Here is a 23,951-nt window from a genome sequence, read left to right on the forward strand (position 1 = left end):
AGGCTTGAGAAGCATCTTCTTTGGTTTTATGTTCCTCCTTCCTGGGCCCCTGGGGCGCAGCATCACCCCCACAGCTCTGCCAGCACTTTGCCACCCCCAAGACTCTGGGCTTGTAGAAAAGGAAGCAGGGGCCCCACCCTTTGAAATGGAGCAGGTGGCCCTGATGATCCCTGAATCACCTTAGGGTTATATTTCCTTTTTCTTAAAGAATAGAGCATGTTTGTAGCCACATAGCTCTGTTGTCTTGTCCTGTAGAATTTCAGAAGTCCTCCAGCCTTCTCTTCACTCTTTTTTTTTCTTTTAAGCTCAAGAAGAAACATGATCTCTTTCCCCCCAGACTTTAAGCTTTTTATTTGTATTGGGGTATAGCCTATGAACAGGGTTGTGGTAGTTTCTGGTGAACAGTGAAGCCACTCAACCACACACACATGTATCCATTCTCCCCCAAACCCCGCTCCCATCCAGGCTGGCACCTAACATTGAGCAGAGTTCCGTGTGCTCTACAGTAGGTCCTTGGGGGTGATCCATTTTAAATATCGCAGTGTGTATATGACCTTCCCGAAGTCCCTAACTATCTGGCAGCCATAAGTTTGTTTTCTAAGTCTGTGAGTCTCTTTTTGTTTTGTAAGTTCATTCTGTATCATTTCTTTTTAGATTCCACATATAAAGATGCCATACAATGGTTCTCCTTCCCTGTCTGACTGACTCCACTCAGTATGACAATCTCTAGATCCATCCATGTTGCTGCAGATGGAATTATTTTTCTTTTTAATGGCAGCCTGCCTTCATTCTGCCATTCAGTTTTCTCTGTCCCCTTCAGTTCAGACTGGCATTATTTCTGCTGCTATAATCCCATCTCTGTTTCTGATTTCTGCTGATGGCTGGTTTGAGCTGTACTAATCTCCTTACCAAACAGTTGTTCAGCCACACACCAAACAGTTGTTCTGGTGTGCTTTTCAGAACACTCCTCATTTTTTTTGCAATATGGATACATTCTGGCTATAGATATGGATAGTTCTGGTTCCTTTTGTTAAACAATCCCTCCTTCAATTTATCTCTCTTCTCTGCATTTTAGCATAAGCAATAAGGAGGACCCGTGCCAACACTTCTATACTTGGCTTAGACTTGGCTTAGACCCGCTGCCTCTGTACTCCTCTGCTAAATACCCAGTTTCATCACTTGCAAAGTCTACCCTCCACCAAACACAAGAACACAGTTCAGCCAAGTACTTTGTCACTTTTTAACAAGGATCACCTTTCCTTCAGTTTCAGGTAACCTATCCTTCATTTTCATCTGAGTTCTTACCAGAATTGCCTTTCGTGTCCATGTTTTTACCAACGGAGAGGCAGGAGACTATGGTTTGATCCCTGGGTCGGGAAGATCCCCTGGAAGAGGGCATGGCAACCCACTCCAGTATTCTTGCGTGGAGAATCCCATGGACAGAGGAGCCTGGCAGGCTGCAGTCCAGGGGGTTGTAAAGAGTCGGACGCGACTGAGCACACACACATTTTTACCAGCAGTGCTTCCATGGCAGTCTAGGGGGTTTTGGTAGCATGCACCTCAAAACCTTTTCAGTCTCTACTCATCATCCAGCTCCAAAGCCGCTTCCGTATGTTTAGTGTTTGTTATAGCAGCACCCCACTTCTCAGTACCAAAATCTATATTCGTCTAGACAGTCTGCCAGAACAAAACACTGGATCAGAACCCTCTGCTCGTGACCACATGAAACCTGAATTCCTTCCTCAGAGGCTGTGTCTCCAAGTACAGTCAGTCACACTTAGGGCTTCAACATATGCATTTGGCCGGGGACACAAACATTTAATTCATAACAACCACCGGTAAAAATGTTCTTCCCAGGGGAGGGAAACTGAGGAAAGGGGAGGCATGTGGGGCGTTCGGTGCCTCCTGGGGCTGGGGCGGGGGGCCTGTCTTTGCTCACCTGGCATTTGTTAAGGCGGCTGTCTGAGGCCCATCTCTCCAGGCCTTTTCACCCAGGTCCCACCATCCCTACATGGTCATGAACAACTTCCCTAGCCTCTTGGAAGCACTATTTTCCTGCCTGATGGGGTCGTAGTGAAACTTAAGTAAATCTCATTTGTTTAATGACAACACGTTTTCATGTAGGGCAGAGCCTTCCTACTCACCATGCTCCCCAGTACCCACCCCAGGCCATCCACACTGGCCTCCCTGCTCCTCCTCAAATACGCCAACCAATTTCTACCTCAGGACCTTTGCACCCACTGTTCCTTTCCCCCAAACATTCACAATGACTTGTACCCTCTGGTCATTGAGGTCTCTGTTCCCGAGTCCCCTATATAATTATAGCACCCTGTCACTCTATCTCCTTATTTTCTCCTTCATTATTATGATTTAAATCTATTTGTTCCTTTGATTTTTAAAAAATATTTATTTATTAATGTATTTGGGTGCACCGAGTCTTTCATTGCATACGGCACACAGGATCTTTGATCTTCACTGTAGCATGTGGGGTCTAGTTCCCTGACCAGGGACTGAACCAGGCCCCCCGTGTTAGAAGTCTTAGCCACTGGACCACCAAAGTCCCCTAAATCTAAATGTGGTGTCCCTGCTCCCCCAGAACATGTGCTGTATAAACAAGGGGAGACTTTATCACCTTTGCTCATTGCTGAATCCTCAATAGGCCCACAACGGGGTGGCGTTTCTCCAGCGGATTGCGGGTGGCTGGGGGCTCTTCTAAGGCTCCTCTTCTCATCTGCATGTAATGGACATACTGCAAGTGTTGACTTGAATATTCAGCATAGGAACTCTGATAACGGCCGTCATTTATTGTCTGCTGTGTACCAGGCCCTGTGTACCAGGAGTGCCTTCTGTGTATTAATCCTGTTGGTGGGCACTAGTTGTAATCTCCGATTTACACAGCAGGAAACTGCCACTCAAAGGGGATCGGAACCCCTCTGCATAGCCCACGTGTGTGGCTGCGCTGCTGCCTTGGGAGTTTGGTGGTCAGAGAAACGCATTAACGCCCACCGGCAGTGGAGCCTTCATACTGCCTGGGGCAGAGAATAAAGAGAATGTTTATTCCCTGGCATGAGGTTCAGATTTGTCAGGAATTACCGCTAGGATGGTTACAGGCAGCATTTGTTTCTGTTAAGTCTGTTCAGACCTCAGGACCTAGAGAGCTGATGCAGAAACGCGTCTGTGACCCCCGGGGTTTTCTGAGAAGACCGTGGGCTGAATGGGGCCCAGGGGGGTCGCAGTGGGGGAGCAACAGGGCACGTGTTCCCACGAAGTGTGCACTGGTGTGGGGAAATTGACCAGCAAAGGTCAAGAGAGGCTCTTGGCTGAGGAGGACGGGGTCTGATCTGTGGTTTGAAAGACCCCTGTGATGGCATTGAGGAAGTGGGGGCAGGCAACACCCCAGGTGGTGGGGAGGGACGGATGAGGAGACCATGAGTGTGGTGGCCATGGGCATGGCAGCTTTGGGGGTAGACACTCTGGCCACGCCCTGGGCTGCTGGTGGTCCAGGCCGGCATGGTCCTTCTTCCCTCCCATCCCCCACCCTCCCCCAGCTTCTTGGCCAGTGCTGGGCTGCCCTGTTGTCTTTCCACCCAATGAGCCTGTCTTCCAGGGCAAGGGTTGGGTCTGACCTCAGGCTCCCAGGAAATGGGATAACTGAGTGTGTGATAGTGCTGTTGGAGAGAGTAGGAGCAGCTCCATGGAGGAACCGGGCTTGAAAAGATGGATGGAGTTTCATTAACGAGGCGGATGGAGGAGCATGGCAGCATAGGCGGAAGGAACGGCAAAGGGAAAAGCCTGGAGGCGGGAAACCCCCCAGGCCTTCTGGCTGGAGCCCTGATGTGGGGCATGGGTGTAAGGATGATGAGCGCTTGTATCACAGACAGGGACACCGAGGGCCAGGACACCAACCAAGAGGCCCGCTCGGGGAGGCACGGGCAGCCTGGGGCCACTGCTGCCCGCCTCCTGCAGGAGAACAGGGTCTCACCGGTTGGGTCCATCCCAGGAAACACTCGCAGCGTCTTTGGAAGAGGGAGTGGATGACACACACTCGCACGGTTGTTGGACTGTCGCTCCGAGCCAGGCCTTCCGCACGTGTCATCTTCTGAACCCATGACAGCCGGCGCGTCGGGAGCACCATCAGCCCCACTTTCCCCATCCGTCAGGCATGTGACCAAGATCCAGAGTCACGTGGTGTGCAAATGCTGGCCCTCATACCCAGGTCTGAGTCCAGAGTGCTGTCCCAAGGCCCTGGCAGGGCCAGCAGACGCATAGTGAGTGCTTGCCAGTGGCCCCGGTCCTGCCTGGAGTGGGAACGGGTGTGAGCAGCGCTGCTCTGGGAGCCTGAAGACGCGGCATGGCTCCAGCCCTCCTGGGATGGACCGGCGAGCGGACCAAGGTTCCCGTGGCCTGAGCCCCTCGCTCTTAACGCTCTCATCAGTCTCCTTAGAGCCTCAGGGGCACCCTGCCCGACCTGGGCCGCATGGCATCTCACAGCTTGGAGTGTGGGTAGGGCTGTGGCCTCTGACAAGCTGGGTTCCAGCCACGGGTTAAGTGACCTTGGGAAAGAGACTTGATTTCTTTGTGTCTCACTCTTCTCATCTGAAAAATGGGGATAGTGACCCCCTGCCCGCTTACCTTATGTGAGGACAAGGTGGTCCAACCCGGAGTGGGGAATAAAGAACAAAGAAGCAGAGAATTTTTAGAAAGTATCAATTTGGTACACTTGCTGCCTCTCCAAAGCAGTTAGGTGTTTTTTATACTTTTTTAGACCTCTTTGCCAGTGAGGCAGTGAGGACCCTCTCCCTGTGTCTGCATATCAGCCCTCTGAAGATGTTGTGCGGGGCTGAGATATGAAGCCGGAGGGGTCCTGCAGTCCCCGGCTGTCCCATCCCCCAGCCTTGCCTGAATCCTCTCACAGTAATGGTTTGATGAGCAGAGCCTGGGAAGGGCCTGGGAGTGGCTGGGATAGAAAGTGCTGGGCAGCGGGGCAGTGAGTGCCCCAGACTCAGTTTCTCCCCTGGGGTAGGCCTGACCCCCTCGGGGCTGTCACTGGGCGGGATTAGCTGAGCTCCATGGTGGCATGGAGGAGGAGCCCAGCAGGCTGTTTGGATCTGGCCAGGAGCTTCCAGCTCCCGGGGAGGAGGGGGGGCCCTCACCCTGGGGGTACCAGACCCCAAGCTGCTCTGCCTGCACCTCCTTCTCTTGAAGCACCCCTGCCTTCCGTTTTCACTCCCTTCATCTCTGGAGCAGATCCCTGCACGAGTTCAATGCCATTCATTTGCTCTGCAGCCTTGGGCCACCCCTCAGCCTCTCTGAGCCTCGGTCTCCCCTCATCCATAACATGGGGAATTCATACCACCTCACTGAAACGGTGCGGGTACCAGGCCACCACGGCCTGGTTGTGGTGGAGGCCAGCCAGCTTATGACGAGGGCTCCCTGAGCTTCAGTTTCCTGGTAAAATGGGGACAAAGTGACACCCACCTCAAGACTTCCCTAGAGGTCTGGTGGTTAAGACTCCGTACTTCCAATGCAGGGGGCATGAGTTCAATCCCTGGTCAGGGAACTAAGATCCCATATGCCACATGATACCGCAAAAAAAAAAAAAAAGATACCCACCTCCTGGCAGATTCAGTGAGCCTGATACAGAGTGCCTGGCCCACGTGTGATGCTACACTGTAGCTGTAATCATGGCCATGCTGGCATTTTCTGTGTTTCTTCTCTCTAAACTGTGCCTGCTGGTAAAGCAAGACTTTCCCCTTGAACTTGAGGGTGTCCTGTGCAGTTTGGCAGCCCCAGCCACGTATGGGGAAGGGGTGGTGGCCTTCACGAACCCCCCTGTCCATTGAAGGTGCTGTACAAACTCAGGGTCCAGGGGAGGTGCAGGTGTGGATGGAGAGCCGTGTGCTGGAGGTCTGTGTGGCCCCCGAGATGGGTCACCGGCCTCAGGGACGCCCTGACACCCTGTGAGATGGGGTGAGCAGGGAGTAAGGGAACACACGGTGGGGAGGCGGGTGTAGATGGCGACCAGCCCTGCTGACTTCCTGATGGACGGCGTTCTCTCCACAGAGACTGATGGAGAGGCAGAGACGGAAGGCGGACATCGAGAAGGGGCTGCAGTTCATTCAGTGAGTGTGTGTTTGGGGCGGGGGGTGGGCAGGGGTCGGAGGGTGGCACATCTTCTCCAGGGCTCCCGTTTCTTGCTTACTGAGCTTTTGCTGTTCTGGCTGCCCTGTGTGTTGGGGAGTGAGGAGGTGGGACAGGTTGGGAAGGGGCTGGCGGGGCGGGCCCTGGGGGTGCTCTTAACCCTGAGCCATGATCTGCACACGTGCACACGCTTCCTGACCTGACCCTGGCCACCCTGTGGCCTTGTCCAGCATATCATTTTACCCTCCCTGTCCACGCATGCTCCTACGCTCCCTGTTAATTCTCTTGCTTGTCTGTGCACATCCCATAATAAGTCAGTAGTCTTTGCTTGCTGAGCACGTCTTTCTATTCCATGCTGGGCCCTTCACATCCGTCGTCTCTCTCATCTTCACAACAGCTCAGTTTAGCAGGTGGTTTTATCTCCATTTTGCAGATGAGAAAGCTGAGGCTCAGAGAGGTTAAGAAACTGGTTTAGTCACACAGCTACTAAACGATGGAATTCTAACCTGGGTCTTGCGGACTCCAAAACCCAAATTTCTTTCCATTATTTGCCCCTGGTACCCATATGCCGTGTTGGTTTTTTTTCATCTTTTTCTTTACACACAAAATATTTTTATTAACTCTTTTCTCTCTCTGAAATGGACCCTCAGAGGCACGTTTATCGTGACTCTGATGAAGTGTAAGCTCCCAGCCCCTCATTTGTAAGAGTTCTTTCCAAAGCCCTGAAAGACTGCCTAGCAATTCTTCGTTTCTCATTTTGTGTCTTTATCTTAAATATGACTGCCTACAAAACTGGGGTTTGCACATACGAACCCTCATTGTTGTCGTTCAGTAGCTCAGTTGTGTCCAACTCTTGCGACCCCATGGACTGTTAGCCTGCCAGGCTCCTCTGTCCGTGGAATTTTCCAGGCAAGAATACCGGAATGGGTTGCCATTTCCTCTTCCAGAGGGTCTTCCTGACCCAGGGATCAAACCCACATCTCCTGTGTCTCCCGCACTGAAGGCAGATTCTTTACCGCTGAGCCACCGCAAAAGCCCCACAAACCCTCATATACTCCCTGATTTTGTGCTCACGCAGACCTGCAAAATGCAACCTGCCTTTTCAGCACAAGCTCGGTCCTTTTCCACACACAGACACACACACACATGATCTGCTGTGTGTTTATATTCTCACAACACGCTCTCCTTCCTCAACTTGCAAAACAGCCACTTTCCTGGCTTCTGCCAGCTCAGAGCTGTGGCCTCACCCTTCTTCACAGGGGGCTCGTCTTCCATCTGGGGGAGAGCGTTGATCTTGGTCAAATGCCCAAGTTTTGCTCAGAGGCCATTCTGGAGAACAAGGCAGGCCTTGGGAATCCTGTCTGTCATAAAAATTCTATCTTCAAGTCACTGATTTCTGTGTAACTGGACCTCCAAGCCCCAGTCTTCAGCCCCCGTCCCGGTGCCCCTGCTTTCTGTGGTCTCAGCGTCTGTGAAACAGAGAGAATGCCCCATCCTTCTCCAGATCGTTGCGCTTGAGGTCAGTGTTAGCTCCGTGTCTTCCTTCCCCTTCCCAAAGGGGAACTCTGAGGAGGTATAGCAGTGGGTCACCCTCCCAGGAGCCCACACGTTGGTCTCCTGAGGAACTACAGGTTATACAGTCAGGCCTGTTCCTTTAGAAATGGCTGTTTCCTCGTGTGCTGACCTCGTGTGCTTTGCTAGGCACCAAACACCGTAGGAGCCATGAAGTGCTGCGGACAGGTGGGTGACAGGCTTGTGTAGAGCCTTAAACACCAGAATAAGGTGACCTTAAGGACAGAGTGTGACCTACTGAAGATGAAGCTGAGGCTGGAGGAAGAGAGGCTGGAGGTGGAAGATGAGTTAGGAGGAGAGCGGCGGGCAGCCACGGCTGAGCGAGGAGGGACAGGCCCTGGTTTCTGATGGTGGGCGGCAAATGAGAGGGTGGGTGGCCGGCCCCACTGTCACAGTCAGGGACACCTCCCCCTCCCCACAGGGGACCTCCGGGGTCTCCACTCACCACTTGTCACTCACCAGCTTAGGCTGCCTTTAATGAGATCTTACCTGACCAACCAGGAATTGAACCCATGCCCCCTGCATTGGAAACAGAGTCTTAACCACTGGACCACCAGGGAAGTCCCTGTGTTAGTCGCTCAGTCGTGTCTTACTCCTTGCCACCCCATGGACTGTAGACTGCCAGGCTTCTCTGTCCATGGATTTCTCTAGGCAAGAATACTGGAGTGGGTTGCCATTTCTTTCTCCAGAGGATCTTCCCAACCCAGGGTTCGAACCCACATCTCCTGCATTGGCAGGTGAATTCTTTACCGTCTGAGCCACCAGGGAAGTCCCTAAGCTGTTCTTTTTTGCACAGGTATTCACAGTGGCTCCAGGCAGTAGAAGGAGCCCCAGCCCTGCTCTCTGGCCCTGGCTTGGACCTGCTGTGTGACCTTGGGCCTGTCACTGCCCCTCTCTGAATGTCTGGTTTCCCCTCTGTGACATGAGAGACCAGAAGACAAACCCCAGCTTCCCTTCCAGTGCTGCCTTGTAGCCTCACAAATGTGCCTTGGGCTCATGCTTGCTTTCTCCTTGCTTTCTCCTTTCTCCCTGAAGGCCCTTCCTCTCCCTTCCTTTCTTTCACACTTTCTCCTGGGCTCAGCTGTTCTGAGCTGGCATTGTTTTGGCAGGAGAGGGTGCCTAAGGTCCCACCTACTCTGCTGAGTTTGGCAGGAAGGGTTAGGTTCTATGTGCTGGGCATTGGTTGGGGTTTGTGTGTCTTGTGGGCAGGGACAGAAAAAGTGCAGAGACTCCCAAATGAATGGCCCCCAAGGTAGACTTTGGGTGCTGCCTGTGAATCTGAAGTTGCAAGTTTGGTTTGCAGGGACGTGGTCGTACCCAGGGACTGGTTTCTTAGGCAGAGGACAGCCAGCCAGAGCTCCTTCTCAGCAATGTGCACCTGGAAAGGTCTATACAGTCAAAGCTATGGTTATTCCAGTGGTCATGTATGGATGTGAGAATTGGACCATAAAGAAGGCTGAGCGCTGAAGAATTGATGCTTTCGAATTGTGGTGCTGGAGAAGACTCTAGCGAGTCCCTTGGACTGCAAGGAGATCAAACCAGTCAATCATAAAGGAAATCGACCCTGAATATTCATTGGAAGGATGGATGCTGAAGCTGAAGCTCCAATAGTCTGGCCACCTGATACGAAGAGCCAACTCATTGGAAAAGCCCCTGATCCTGAGAAAGATTGAAGGCAACAGGAGAAGGGGGTGTCAGAGGATGAGATGGTTAGATAGCATCATCGACTCGATGGACATGAATTTGAGCGAATGCTGGGAGATAGTGGAGGACAGAGGAGCCTGGCGTGCTACAGTCCATGGGGTCACCAAAGAGTTGGACATGACTTAGCGACTGAACAACCACAGCAGCACCTGGGAAAGCCTGGCTGCCAGGCCTGGGGCAGAAGCAGGACCTTCCACCATCCTTTTGTAGGAAAGAGAGGGGCAGCATGGTGTTGATTTAGGGGAAAAAAAACAAACTGCTGTCCCCTCATCTCAGTCCACAAGGTGATGTCTGAGGTCTGAGCTGGGGGAACCAGCTTCCAGGCATGGTCTCTAACCTGTGGCTCTGGTTCCTGGGTCTGTGGGAGGCTGAGAACCCTGGAACCGTCCAGACCTTGTGTCCTTTTCCCATAGGTCAACCCTACCCTTAAAGCAAGAAGAATATGAGGTGAGCATCAGGGGCTGGGCTGGGGGAAGGCAAAGGGCAGGGTGTCCCTGGTGGGGGACATGGGGCTTGGGTGACAGAGCCCGAGCTGGGTGCAGAAGACCCCCTGAGCACCCTCATCCCCACGCCCTGCCCCGGCAGGCCTTTCTGCTCAAGCTGGTGCAGAACCTGTTCGCTGAGGGCAATGACCTGTTCCGGGAGAAGGACTACAAGCAAGCGCTGGTGCAGTACATGGAGGGGCTGAACGTGGCCGACTATGCCGCCTCCGACCAGGTAGCCTTGCCGCGGGAACTCCTGTGTAAGCTCCACGTCAATCGGGCCGCCTGCTACTTCACCATGGTGAGCTCCCCCCACCCGCTGGTCCCACCCACACGCCCCTGTGGCTGCTCCGCCCCCATGCCCCTCACCCCCGCCCTCTGCTCCCAGGGCTCTCAACCCCAGCGCACAATGGACTCACCTGGAGAGCTTTTAAAGGACTAATACATAATAAAAAGTGTTGTCATGATATGGAGCCCAAGCCCTGCCCCAGATGAGTTAAGTTAGGTTCTCGGACGGCCTGGGCCCTGGCAGGAGTCTGTGGGCCATCAGAGCTGAGGACCGGCGCCCTTATCACCATCTCTTTCTGCAAACCCCCTCCCCATCCTCCACCACCTTCCTCCTTTCTCCAGACTTCAGGTTCTGCCTTTCCCTCATTCTTGCAGCTCCAGCCTTCTCCTCTTGCCTGTCCTCGCTCAGGGCCTCAGTCATTCCCCAGATCCTACGGGGCTCTGCAGTGGGCTCTGCCGAGGGTTAGGGTTAGGGGAGTCAGGGCTGGATGAACGGGTCTACCAGATGCCCGTTCACGGTGTGTTCTGTGTGCTGAGCCACTTTCCTGATGTTGCCTCCTCTGGAGATGCCTGTGTTACTTGCAGTCCGTGGTCTTCTGAGTGGCCGGGCTCATGACTGTAGAGTTCGAAGGCCCTTCCCCTTCATGTCCTGCCAGGGCTCCTTGGCTGGACAACAAACACCCTTGATTGGGTCTGAACACCAGAGCTGTCTCCTGGAGCCCTTGCCCCCGCCCCGTCTGCGAGGAAGGGAGGAGGTTGGTCCTCGGTCCCCGTGGAGGCAGGAGGCTGAGGGAGGGCGGGTAACAGGCTGACGGGCGGCCCCCTGCTCCTCTCTGGCAGGGCCTGTACGAGAAGGCGCTGGAGGACAGCGAGAAGGCGCTGGGCTTGGACAGCGAGAACATCCGGGCGCTGTTCCGCAAGGCGCGGGCCCTGACCGAGCTGGGGCGCCACAAGGAGGCCTACGCGTGCAGCAGCCGCTGCTCCCTGGCCCTGCCCCACGTGAGTGCCGCCTCGCTCGCGGAGGCCAGGCTCCCCATCCTCTCTGGGCCCACGTGCCTCACCCCTCTGAGCCTTGCTTTCCTCCGCTGAGATGCTGATATTAACACCAGGCACTGCTAAACATATACTTGTGTATCAACTTACTTAATATTCAGGTTCTATATTAACTTACTTAATCCTTGAGAGAGTCCTGTGAGATAGACGCTCTCATTATCCCCATTTTAAAGATGAGGAGACAGAGGCATGGAGAGGAGGGAACTTACTGAAGATCCCAGTGAGGGGGCAGGGTCGAGACTTGAGCCCAGTAGTCTGACTCCTTTTATATACATACATACATACACACACACACACACATATATATATATATAAAATTTTGGGGGGCTTCCATCGTGGCTCAGCTGGTAAAGAATCTGCCTGCAACACCAGAGACCTGGGTTCAATCCCTGGGTTGGGAAGATCCCCTGGAGAAGGGCGCGGCTACCCACTCCAGTATTCTGGCCTGGAGAATTCCAAGGACTGTAGAGTCCGTGGGGTCAGGAAGACTTGGACACGACTGAGCGACTTTCACTTTTATTTGTTTTTGTCTGCGCTGGGTCTTCGTTGCTGAGTAGGCTTTCTCTAGTTGCAGCGAATGGGGGCTACTCAAGTTGGGAGCATGGGCTCTAGAACACAGGCTCAGTAGTTGTGGCTCACGGGCTCAGCTGCCCCGGGGCATGTGGGATCTTCCTGAATCAGGGATTGAACCCACGTCTCCTGCATTGGCACTGAGCCACCAGGGAAGCCTGAGCAGTCTGACTGTTTAATCTCCACCCCTCTCCTAGAGTCAAGGGTTGCAGTGAGCACCTAATGGGGGTGTCGTGTGTGTGGGATCCTGACGTCCAGGGTGTCATTGGGTGGGGAAGGTCAATGGGAAAATCCAGTCAAAGGTCTTGCTTGCCCCAGCTCACGCACAGCTGGGCACATGTCCCCTCCCCATTTATCCATCAACTTAAGAAATATTTATGAAGCGCCCACGGGGTGTCCAGATCTGTGCCTTCCAGGGATCCACAGTCTGGAGGGAGACACGTGAAAACAGCCCTGAGGTCTAGGCCTGGCTGCATGGAGCCTGACGTGATCCTGGCAAAGCCCCTCCTCTCCTCTCTGCAGATCAGCTCCATGTCTATAAAGTGCCCTTCCCACTTTGTCTCTGGAATCATGGGTGTGAAAGGGCTTGGAGAAGGGTAAATGCTGCCTAGGAAGGACTAAGAGAGCTCTCAGGAGTGGTCAGGATCCTGGAGGGCTCCCAGGAGGAGGCAGGGCTTGAGTGGGGCTGGAAGAAGCAAGAAAGATTTGAGTGGGCAGAGCAGAGACGAGGCTGGAGGCAGGATGATCAGGAATGTCAGTGCCAGAGAACTGGTCTGGGTTTGGGTTCTAATCTTGGGCCTGCTATCTACGAGCTCTGTGCCCTTGGACACAGGGCTTAGCCCCTCTGAGTCTTGGTTTGCACCCCTTTGAAGTGGGGGCGATGACATGAAGTGGGGGTGATGGTATACCATGCACCATAGGGCCGTGCTGAGGGTGGAATCAGAAAGTCATACAGGGAAGTGGGCACAGTGGATGGACACAGTAAGAGTTCAGAACACTCACTGTTGTTATACTTTCTGTTTATTATTCTTGCTTCTCCAATTCAGTTTACTGTCTTTTGATCTAGTCCCCGACCTCCACCGAGTTCTTCAGCATCTGCAGCAGGTCCACATCTGGGTCCTGGGCCTGCCTTCTTATAGGAGGAGAGGGTGGCTCTCACCTCGCTGTACAGGCCAGGGAGCCAGACCTGTGAGGGCTCCCTGTGAGGGCTGGTAACTCCCCAGAGGGATGTACCCACGTAAGGACTTCTGCCTTTGAGTCAGAGAATTCCCTCGTTTTCCTGGGCAAACGCTGACCAGGCCCTGCTCTGTGCTGGGTGTCAGGACCAGAGGTGACCCAGACCCTGGGCTCCAGGAGTTGTCAGTGAGGTGGGGAGGTGGATGAATGAACAGTGTCCCCAATGCCCATCTGAAGTCAGGACTGCAGTCGCCGTTGCTCTGTTCACTGACTGGTCTCCCCACTGAACTGGCGCCTCAGGGAGGCCAGGGCCCCACCTGCCCTGTGACTGCAATGTCCCTGGCCTCCAGTTGTGCCTGGCACATAGGCGGTGGTACAGACATGGAGGGTGGAAGGGGTGCTGGGTGCCATTACTGAACACAGCCGTGGGCCAGGCTCCTTCTAGACTTTACCCGGCCTTGTTCCTTGGCACCTGTGCTCCATCTGCTCGTCCTCACCTGCAGAGAGCTCCAAGACACTGTTTGATAAAAGAAGCCCATTGTAGAACAAGCAACAGGTATAATATAATCTCACTCATATACAAAAAGAAAGAGAAAATCCCCACAAAGCAAAACTAAACATCCTTTGTCATCCACGTGTGTGTGAGTCCCTAGCTGAGATCTGTAGGGACACAGAGCACCCTTGTTGGCTAAGCTCCCCCTATGGGAGTGGGAGTCTAGGGTGAGAGTCCAGGGAGTCCTTACTCCATCTCTGACATTTCTGCCTTCTGCAGTAACTGTTACTTGAATTGTGGAAACAAAAAGATAATATTGAAATGAAACCCCAAACGTATTCCTTTCTACTCCCCATAATAAAGGGAACAGGAGAAGCACAGTTTCCTGGCCCCAGCCCCCCACGCACCAGCCGTGTGACCTGAGCAGCTAGCATCCCCTCCTAGGATCTCGCTTCCGTACCCATAACCTGGGGTAATGGGGACCCTGTCCCCCTTTGCTGGGCTGCGCAAGCGTTTGGAGCACAGCTTCGCAAGTCGGAGCAAACTCACCCCCCTTTACCCTGTGTCTTGCCTTCTCAGGATGAAAGTGTAACTCAGCTTGGTCAGGAGCTGGCTCAGAAGCTTGGGCTTCGAGTTCGGAAGGCATATAAGAGGCCCCAGGTAGGTGGGCCCTGGGCGCTGGGGCTTGGGTGGGGCTGGGGGGTGGGGAGACGTGTAGAGGGGGGCCGGGGCCTTTGAGAGACATAGGTGAGGGGGGCTGGGGCCAGGCCAGGACAGAGGGGGTGACAGCAGGTAATCTTCCCTGTCTGTTGGCTGAAAGCCCTGGAACGGCTTTCAGAGCCTCTCGGAAGAGGAAAGAACAGCCAAAGCTCCCAGCTCACCCTAGACACCAGCTGTTAAAGCCTGCTCAGTCCCCTGTCCTGGCCGACCTTAACATCCCAGAGATGGCCTCAGTTGACACTGGTGTCCTTCAGCCTCCTGTTCTCAAATAACCCCCGTGTGGTGCATGTTTGAATTGTCGGTATCTGTTTGGCTCATTCACATCCACGTGTATTCATTTGGCTCCTACTTTGGGCCAGGAAGCCACATTCAGGAGAGGGTATGGCTCTAGAGTCTCTGCTGTGACCTGGAGCAAGTTAGTTCCTCTCTCTCCCCCTTCTTTTCCACATCTGGGATGTGGGGATAATCGTGTCCCCTCTCAGAGGGCTCAGTGAATTGCTGAAGCTGAAGTTCTAGTACTTTGGCCACCTGATGAGAAGTGCCAACTCCTTGGGAAAGACCCTGATGCTGGGAAAGACTGGGGGCAGGAGGAGAAGAGGGCGACAGAGGATGAGATGGTTGGATGGCGTCACCAACTCAGTGGACTCAAGTTTGAGCAAACTCCAGGAGACAGTGAAGGACAGGGAAGCCTGGTGTGCTGCGGTCCATGGGGTCACAAAGTGTTGGACACACTTAGCAAGTAAACAACAATAGAGGGCTCATGGGAGGATCACAGGGAGAGAGTGTTTGAGACTGTGCCGGGCACACACAGGAAGTGTGTGCCTAGAAGTCCTCTGCCCTGGTCGTGGTAGCAGGAAGAAAACATCCAAATGGAACTCACAGAGACAGGGTGGGCGACTCCCTGCAAGCCTGGGGGCAGGAAGCTTGGGAGGGCACCACAGACCCCACCCGCCTGGTTGGGGCTCCTTTGCAGCCCCAGCTGGTGGGAGCAGCTGAGCACCTTTGCAGAATCGCCATCTCTTCCTGTCTCTCTCCAATCTCTGGCAGGAATTGGAAACCTTTTCTCTGCTCAGCAACGGCACTGCGGCTGGTGTGGCAGATCAGGTAGGATGGGGCAGGACCCTGAGCCGATCCCCACCATCTGTACCACTGCCCCGCACCCCACCCCCTGCCCAGGACCAGCCTATCTTGGTTCATCCATCATGAGAGCTTTGGGTTTGTTCTCGGATATAAACAACCTCAAGCAGCAGAGCCAGAGGCAGCACACTGAAGGGTTGGGCTCAATCTGTCCCCATTCTCACCACTGCAGCCAGTCCCTGCCTGGAGAAGTGGGGTGATGACGGCTTGGGCCTGCACCAGGCTCTTGAGGGCAGCCCTGGGACCCAGAGCACCTCCCCGCTCCCAGGAGGGGCCTCCTGGGACCACAGGGGCGGAGTGGGGGTATGGAGTGTGGCTGCGGTGCTGGGAGTGGTCCCCACACATTAGAGTCAGGGTTAGGTCACTGCAGGGGGACCGTTGGGGGTACCCTCACTTGTGGACCCCGAGAAAGAAGCCAGTGGCAACAGGAAGAGTGGGAGTAGGACTGAGAGAGAAAGGCGGTTGAGATCGGACCACCAGGCCTTGTCTAGGGGGCGGGGCAGGGCCCTGCACACATCAGACCCCCCACCACCCACCACACAGGAACTGCTCAGGAGGACCTGGGGAGGGGGACGGGCTGTGAGAGCTGACCGTGGCTGGCGTCCCGCCTCCTTGTTGTACGTAGGGGGAAACTGAGCACAAGAGTGACGAGGGGACTTGGCCAGCGCCACACAGTAGGACAGCTCATTCACTCATTTACTCCACAGACTCCCAGGGAACCCCTTCTTGGCTCTGGACTGCCGCTGGGCCAGAGCTGAGACAGGCGTGTCCTTGCCCTTGGGCACCTGGCAGGCTGCAAGGGAGGCACATGTGGACCTGCCTGGGTAGCGTTCAGGATGGTTTGTAACCAGAATGGCTAGGTCTGCCGCATACCGGGTCTTCAAAAAAAATTTAAATTAAGGGAATGTCTTAGTCTGTTCTGGCCACTGTAACAGAATGCGGGGAATTTCCTGGTGGTCCGCTGGCTAGGACTTGGCACTTATTGCTGGGGCCCCAGGTTCCATCCCTGGTCAGGGAACTAAGATCTTGGCCATGTGGTATGGCCAAAAAAAAAAAAAAAAAAACAGTCATGTACTGGGTGACTTACAAATAAGAAATTTATTACTCACAGTTCTGGAGACTGGAAGGTCTCCTGCTGTCACTGGTGGCATGGCCTAAAGGAAATGACATCATGTCCTGGCCTTAGGTTCCCTCTGTAGAATGGAGATGACACTGGTGCCCGGGTCCCTGGGTGGGTGTGTGGCTGGCATAAGGGAGTGCAATGCCCGAGGCAGGGCTGGGCCTGTCGGGTCTTTCCAGGGCAGTGCTGGGGAGCCCCTGCAGGTCCTTGGGGCCCATGAGGGGGTGTGTCTGCTCATCACAGCAGGCAGAGTGGCGCTGGGCAGACACAGCGGCTGCTGAGAAGACAGTTGTTGAATAACTGAATGATCATGGCCAAAGGGGCACAGCAGATATGGGTGGGATGCTCAGCTCCACAAGGGCCAACCCTCGGTGTCCACTGAGTCTGTAGCCAAGGGGTGCCGTGCATGGCAGTGGGCACCCCAGCCCCTGGCAAGCCAGCCACCCATCCCTGCAACCTTATGGATCCCCCACTACATATTGGTCACAGGGATGGGAGTCTTTAAGAAGCCCAGGCAGAGAGGATTCCACGATGGAGAGGACCCTGCCTCCCTGTGCTAGCATGGTGCCATGTATGCGTACACATGTGCACACGTGCACACACACCCCCACATCCACCACACACTCCCACACCCACATACCACCCCCTACACACAGTGGCCTGCAGACACGTGGGACGGAAGGGCAGGAGGGGCCCAGCTGGATCCCCTGACCTTCCAGAGGTCCCACTGAGATGCTGCATGTGAGCCTGGCCACTGGGCTCCCCACCAGATTCTCCAGTGTGGAGGTGCCAGCCAGGCAGTCATTCCCTGCGTGCCTGGGAGCAGAGATGGCACGAGCTGTGCCCACAGGGCGCTCCCCGTGGTTTGGAGACAGCGAGGCCCCAGGGCACTCTTGGCAGCCTGGGGAGCCAGACGCAAGGAGGACTGTGAGATCCAGGACCAGACAGAGCCTGAGGCAGCCTTGGCCTCCTGCTCACCTTGGACTTCGCAGAGCAGCCAGGCTGCGGGATGCCGGCAGGTGGAGAGGAGGGAGCCGCTCACTTGAGTGCCTGGAGGCAGGTGGGGAAAGGCAGGCCACAGCCCAGTGCTGGGCACGAGCCAGGCGAGTCCACTCGGGTCAGGCGTGGAGGCCGGTGGACGAGAACGCCAGGTTCCCCAGGCCAACCTCCTGGTGGCCTGGGTTTAAAAGTTGATGTTTCACATTCGACTGACACATGTAGCACTCCCTGTGTGTCGGGCACTATTCTAAGCTCTGTACAAATGCCACGTGATCTCATCCTTTTAACAGCCCGGGGAGGAGGTGACTGTGCTGTCCTCATTTTACAGATGAGGAAGGGGGCCCAGAGAGGGTGGGGGACTTGGTCAGGCCCACAGCACAGGCTTGGGCCCAGCTTTTCCTCCAGTGGGAGGTCCACAGGGGGCAGGGGAGTCCCACCTGGGCCAGTTGGGCCTGGGGCTATAACTGGGCGAGGGGACACTGGTCAATCAGGAGACTGGTGTTTTAGGCTTTGAGCTGTGACCTGTCCATGCCTGGCATGCACATGGAGGGCTCAGTAAAACACCCCCTTGTGACGGGCAAGGAACCAGCTCAGAGGTTGCGTCCCCTCCCTCTGAGGACACTCTGGTGAGAGGCAGACACAAGGCCCCTGACCAGCCGGCCTGGTGGTTAACACAAGCGGGCCACTCAGGGAGGGGCCCTCCCAGCCCGTGTCTGTCTGACCCGCCCCGTCCCCCTTCTCTACAGGGAACTTCCAATGGATTGGGCTCCATAGATGACATCGAAACAGGTAGTGTCCGTGATGCCAGACGACGGGGTGGAGATGCGCCCTGGGGAGAACTCAGCCCCCACCCCCCACAACCCCGGGAGGTCAGCCTGGTCAAGCCCCTGCAGATCCCTGGCCCTGCAGACAGGGCTCCTGGGGGCTCCCTGCCCTGGGGACTGCCTGAAGTACAAAAGAAAAGAGTGAGTGCAGGAAAACAGACTCCCCTACAGGGCGAGTCTCCAGCCTGGGAGGTATGGGGTCACCTCAGTGGGACCCAGGTGGGGGTCCACCTTTCTCGAAGTCCTCCTCTTTCTTTGTCTTCCTCACTGGCTTCCAGGAGGGGTCACAGTTACAAAGTGTCCTTGAGAGGGGGTGTTGCATACCCCAGAGGTGGGCACTGACCTGGCCCATCTGGGAGATGCCACAAGACTGAAGTCCCCTCTGCCAGCGAAGCCTCCCCGTGGGGTCAGGCCACGGGGCAGGCAGGGCTCCAGGCTCCGGGGAGGCAGGGGAGGAGGGCAGATGGTAGCTGAGGAGCCCCGGGCCCCAGGCCAGCTCCCCCATTCCCACCAGATGGGACTCCCTGCAGCTACTGAGCCCACCCCCATCCACAGACTGCTACGTGGACCTGCGAGGCTCCCCGGCCCCCCTCCCCTCCACCCCCACGATGCCCCTCTTCCCTCACGTTCTGGACCTGCTGGCCCCCCTGGACAGCAGCAGCAGGGCCCTCCCTGGCACTGAGAGCCTGGATGACTTCTCCGATGGGGACGTCTTTGGTCCAGAGCTGGATACCCTCCTGGACTCGCTGGTGAGCATGGCTGTCCCCTCCTGTTCCCAGAACCCCTCTCCCCACTCCCCGCTGGGACCCCATCACATCCTCACATCCCAGGTGAGGGGGAGGGAAGGCCCGCATCCACGTCGCAGTGGGGAGACTGAGGCCTAGGGGAAGGCTGCTTGCGCTGGATGAAACAAGAAAAGTACAGATCACGCATCCAGGAGGGACTGAGGTCCGCCCTGTGGAACGGGCCTGGGCACTTGCATCTCGCTGGTGTTCTCCTCCAAGAGGGACTGAGGTCCGCCCTGCGGAACGGGCCTGGGCACTCGCATCTCGCTGGAGTTCTCCTCCAGGAGGGACTGAGGTCCGCCCTGTGGAACGGGCCTGGGCACTCGCGTCTTGCTGGTGTTCTCCTCCAACTCCTCCCTCTGTTCCCATCTCGCAGTCTCTGGTGCAGGGAGGCCTGCCTGGCGGCGGTGTGCCCAGCGAGCTGCCCCAGCTGATCCCCGTGTTCCCCGGCGGGACCCCGCTGCTGCCCCCTGTGGTGGGGGGCTCCATCCCCGTGTCCAGCCCGCTGCCCCCTGCCTCCTTCGGCCTCGTCGTGGACCCCTCAAAGAAGCTGGCGGCCTCTGTGCTGGATGCCCTGGAGCCTCCGGGCTCAGGGCTAGACTCCCTGGACCTGCTGCCATATTCGGAGACCCGGTTGGATGCCCTTGACAGCTTCGGGTCATCCCGTGGTTCCCTGGACAAGCCCAGCTCCTTCCTGGGTGAGGCCTTCCGCCACCACCTGAAAGTTGGCAAAATGCCATCTGTCTCTAGTCTCTGGAGAGTGCAGCTGGGATGACAACTCCTTCCTGGTCTGGGGCCCCTGGCTTTGCGTCTCCTGTAATGCCCACCACAGCGTGGGCCCAAGACCTCAGGGGCTGGGTGACTTGCTTAAGATCAACAGCAGGGCTGGTATATAGTCTGGTGCTCTCTGCCCAGCCTCCCAGGACCCTGGGATCGCCAGACTGGTGGGAGGATGATCCTGGGGCTGGGGGCAGAATGCAAGGCCATGGGTTCCTCCAGCACCACTCTGACCTAGGACCCTGCAAGGAAACAGACCTTCCTGGGCCTCTGTGGGACCAGTTTTCCGACAGACCTAGCCTAGAGTGCTCGCTGTTGATGGGAATTCCCAGGGGGCACAGATGGGCTTCACGGAGACTTCCTGGAGGAGGTGACAGCTAGCAGGATTGCCTGCCAGCCGACGGAGCGATGCTATGCAGGCCTGGTGTTGGAGGGTCTGGTGGATGAGCAGAGGTGTTGCCCACAGGGTGGGTGGGTTGGGGGGCCTTTAAGGCCTGAGGCTGGTCTCAGAGGACCGTGAGCCAAGCTGAGGAGCTCAGGCTTTCTCCCGGGGGCTGTCAGGGCATAGAAGGTGTAAGCGCGGGGTGGATGTGCCTGAGCTGGGAGGCTTCTCTGTCCCTGGGCGATAGCTCACATAGGAGAGCATGTGTGGCCTGGATGGCTTCTCCAAGTTAGAAATACAGAAGAGAAATACAGAAACATAGAGGGCCCTTTACACCCTTCAGGACAGGTGACCCCTCTGTCTTCTCGCCCAGAGGACACCAACTCGCAGGACCATCGTCCCTCGAGCGGTACTCAGAAACCAGCCCCCTCGGTGAGTGACTCGGCCAGGATGGGTGCCCAGGTACCTCGTGCTCTCCGGGGGGTGGAGGCAAAGCCCTGTGGGCTCCAGAGTGGGGGTGAGCCCTCAGCGTGGGATGAGGTCCAGCAACCTCAAGAGCAGGTGGGCCAGAGATGGTCTCTTCCTGGCCCTTCCACACCCTTCCTGGCCTGGTGGCGTGCTGGGAGCAAGCAGAGGGCTTGGCCCTCGCTTTTCTGACCGGAGAGGACATCGAGACTCAGAGGATTGAGTGATCTCTCCAGGGTCATTAACATCCCATATCTCAGGATTCAGCCAGCTTTGAGTTGAGGAGAGCATCTGTCCAGGACTCAAGTGACCTAGACTCTGGCCTCAGCCAAGACAGTAGCTGTGTGGCCCTGGGGAAGCCACCAAACCTCTCTGAGTTTTGCCTTCTTCCCATCTAATGAGGCTGTAGGGGCTTGGGAGAGAGGATGGGTTGCGGGGGCTGGTGGCGGGCTGTGCCTGGGCCCCAGTCAGGGCCACTCCTGTTCACTCCTTTTACGTTGGGCTTTGACTCAAGGAAGGGCTCTAGGCCAAGGTCACTGTCGCGCAGGCACCTTGACTAGGCTGAAGTAGCCCTGTTGGATTCTTGGATCATGTTACAAGGACCTCCCCGTCTGGGAGGCTGGGGGAAGGAGGAGGGTCCCAGGCTGTGGTTCGGCTCTTGAGTGGGATGGGGGGGATGTCACACTTCTGGTGCCCAGGCTGGCCCTGGTGGCTCCGGCCACTGTCCAGCGCCTAAAATGGCCAACCTCCTCCTGTTACAGCCAGAGCCTTCCATGCCCAACACCGCCTTGCTCATCAAGAACCCCTTGGCTGCCACCCACGAGTTTAAGCAGGCCTGTCAGCTGTGCTACCCTAAAACAGGTAAGGCCACACCTCCGTGCTCCACCCCTCTGCCCAGAGATAGCAGGGGTCTCAGGAGCGTAGAATCCCAGAATGACAGAACCCCAGTGCACCGGTCAGAGAGAAGTCTGGGAAGACAGAAGCCCTGCTGGCTATTTAGAGCAGCCAGGGATGTCAGGGAGAAGGCAATGGCACCCCACTCCAGTACTCTTGCCTGAAAAATCCCATGGGCAGAGGAGCCTGGTAGGCTGCAGTCCATGGGGTCGCTAAGAGTTGGACACAACTGAGTGACTTCACTTTCACTTTTCACTTTCATGCATTGGAGAAGGAGATGGAAACCCACTCCAGTGTTCTTGCCTGGAGAATCCCAGGGACGGGGGAGCCTGGTGGGCTGCCGTCTATGGGGTCACACAGAGCTGGACACGGCTGAAGTGACTTAGCAGCAGCAGCAGGGATGTCGGGTGGGGCAGGGACTTTCAAAACTGCCAGAAAGGCTGGAGGGGTGGAAGCCAGGAGACACCATCGAGCCTGTAGGCTACTTCTTCACAAGCTGAGGCCCAGAAGTGGGGTATACTGCTCACACAGAGCTCAGGGGGCTGCTGGCCAGTATCACGGCTATCCCATAGCCCAGAGGCTGGTTCCTGGCTGTGGAAGGCAGGGTCTAGCTAGCTGCTGCAAACATATCTGCTGAGAAAGTGCAGCCTGCATCTCTGTCCACATTCACCTCTCCATCCAGCTCTCACTGGGTGAATTCAAACCTTGCCTAGAATCCAGAGGACAGAGGAGCCTGAGAAAGGTTATTTCCTGGGCTCCCTGCCCCTGAACCCAAAGGAGACTGTAGGAGCAATTCCAGCTAGGTACCTGGTGTTGGTAAACAATTTTCAACACACCTAGAATTTCAGATTTCTAGACTCAACATCATTTCATCTGCCAGAATTCCACAGTCCTGATGTTTCAGAATAATATTCTCTGGGTATCTCAGGGTTACAAATCTTCCCAGCCTGAAATTCTCCATCTCAGAGGGGCTGGAGTTGACAGGACCTCAGAGGTCATCTATTGCTGTCGTCCACCCCCTCCCCATCACATGCATATCACGCCTGCCAGAGTCATCCTGCGAAGGCCATGGCCCTACAGGGCCAGGGGACAAAACGCCGTCTAGCTGGGTGTCTGTGCCCACGAGGAGGTTTTTTTCCTTGTACGGAGTGCATCCCCTCCCTGATCCGCAGTCCCCTGCTAGGGAAGCAGAGCTTTTGCCCACCAGGTGCTGGCCAGCCACGTCACGTAGGTCCCCATGAGGGACCTTGGTCCTTCTGGTCTCTTTGGGGAGACTCACCCCACTCTATTGTTGGGAGAGAGGAGTCCCTTGGTCAGAAGACTCAGGAGGACCAGGGGAAAGAAGAAAAGGAGCAGGGGAGGGAGGCTAAGGAAAGCTGGCCACGCCTCCATGGGCAGGAAAAGGAGGAGATAGAGCCTGCTCTCTGCCGGCCTCTGTCTTCATCATTTGTTCCAAGCAGACACTGACATGGTCAGGCTCTCTGACTGGAGAGTCAGGGCGGTGGTGGAAAGGGGGTGGATGCTGAGAAGGGGCTCCTCAGAGGGGATCTTCGGCCAGCCCCAACACCCTGTCCGCAGGGAGCACAGGCAAGGAACTGGCGGGAGGCCCGGAGGAAGGAGGTGGGCTTCTAGGCAGCAGTGGGGTGGCCAGTCCCCCGTCCCCCTTCAGTTCTGCCTCCGGAACCGCAGTCCCGGACCTCCCTTCCCCCACAGGCCCCCGGGCAGGCGACTACACCTACCGCGAGGGCCTCGAGCACAAGTGCAAGAGAGACATGCTGCTCGGCCGGCTCCGGAGTGCTGAGGACCAGACGTGGAAGCGGATCCGGCCCCGGCCCACCAAGACCAGCTTCGTGGGCTCCTACTACCTGTGCAAAGGTGGGTGGGCCGCCGCAGGAGCGGGCGGCACGGCCAAGGGCCCAGCTGCCCACAGCTGGCCGCGGCTCTGCGCCTCACCGCAGGCAGACAGGCAGACAGACAGGTGGTCTGGAGAGGATGGAGTCAACGTAAGAACAAACAACCCCGGCCCTGACCAGCTCTGCAGACAGACAAGAGCCTCTGGGTGTTACACTCGAGCTGGGGCCTTGGCAGCTCCTGGGTGGGAGGATCAGAGAGTTCTGATACGCTGCTGGGCCCCAAAGGGCTATGGGAAAGATGTGGAGAGAACCTATGTAAAGCACTGGAGACTGGACCATAGTAAGGGCTTGACAGACACTAGCTTTTAAAAACTCGTGTGTTGTCATCATCCTCCCTTCTGGCTCACGTCGGGTTGACATGTTGTGGATATTCGGCAGGTACCTCATTTGCTTTCTTCTTCTTCTTCCCAACCAAGCGTCTGGGTGCCATCTGGGTGCAAGACCTGAACAGTCTTG

The 23,951-nt window shown here is 56.1% G+C and overlaps 1 protein-coding gene across 14 annotated transcripts in view; it reads left to right on the forward strand.

Moving 5' to 3' along the window:
- ZC3H7B (zinc finger CCCH-type containing 7B) overlaps positions 1-23,951 on the forward strand; it is a 56,654-nt gene that overhangs the window by 16,082 nt on the left and 16,621 nt on the right. For 7 of the 14 annotated variants that reach the window (XR_015164561.1, XR_015164559.1, XR_015164562.1 and 4 more), the window contains exons 2-13: positions 6,064-6,122; positions 9,831-9,864; positions 10,003-10,200; positions 11,028-11,186; positions 14,059-14,139; positions 15,247-15,303; positions 18,202-18,244; positions 18,835-19,028; positions 19,441-19,762; positions 20,567-20,655; positions 21,450-21,549; positions 23,296-23,457. Coding sequence is in view for 8 of the 14 variants with exons in the window: in XM_086403024.1 (XP_086259150.1) it covers positions 6,070-6,122; positions 9,831-9,864; positions 10,003-10,200; positions 11,028-11,186; positions 14,059-14,139; positions 15,247-15,303; positions 18,202-18,244; positions 18,835-19,028; positions 19,441-19,762; positions 20,567-20,655; positions 21,450-21,549; positions 23,296-23,457 (1,492 nt within the window). In the remaining 6 variants the exon portion in view is untranslated. Of the gene's footprint in view, positions 1-6,063; positions 6,123-9,830; positions 9,865-10,002; positions 10,201-11,027; positions 11,187-14,058; positions 14,140-15,246; positions 15,304-18,201; positions 18,245-18,834; positions 19,029-19,440; positions 19,763-20,566; positions 20,656-21,449; positions 21,550-23,295; positions 23,458-23,951 lie in introns of those variants that run through there. The other 7 variants (XR_015164560.1, XR_015164563.1, XR_015164564.1 and 4 more) reach the window with 2 other exon arrangements.

Source organism: Bos grunniens, chromosome 5 (genome assembly GCF_055505025.1).
Source record: "Bos grunniens cultivar Pamir isolate PY7600 chromosome 5, Bosgru_T2T1.0, whole genome shotgun sequence".
Taxonomy (NCBI): Eukaryota; Metazoa; Chordata; class Mammalia; order Artiodactyla; family Bovidae; genus Bos; species Bos grunniens.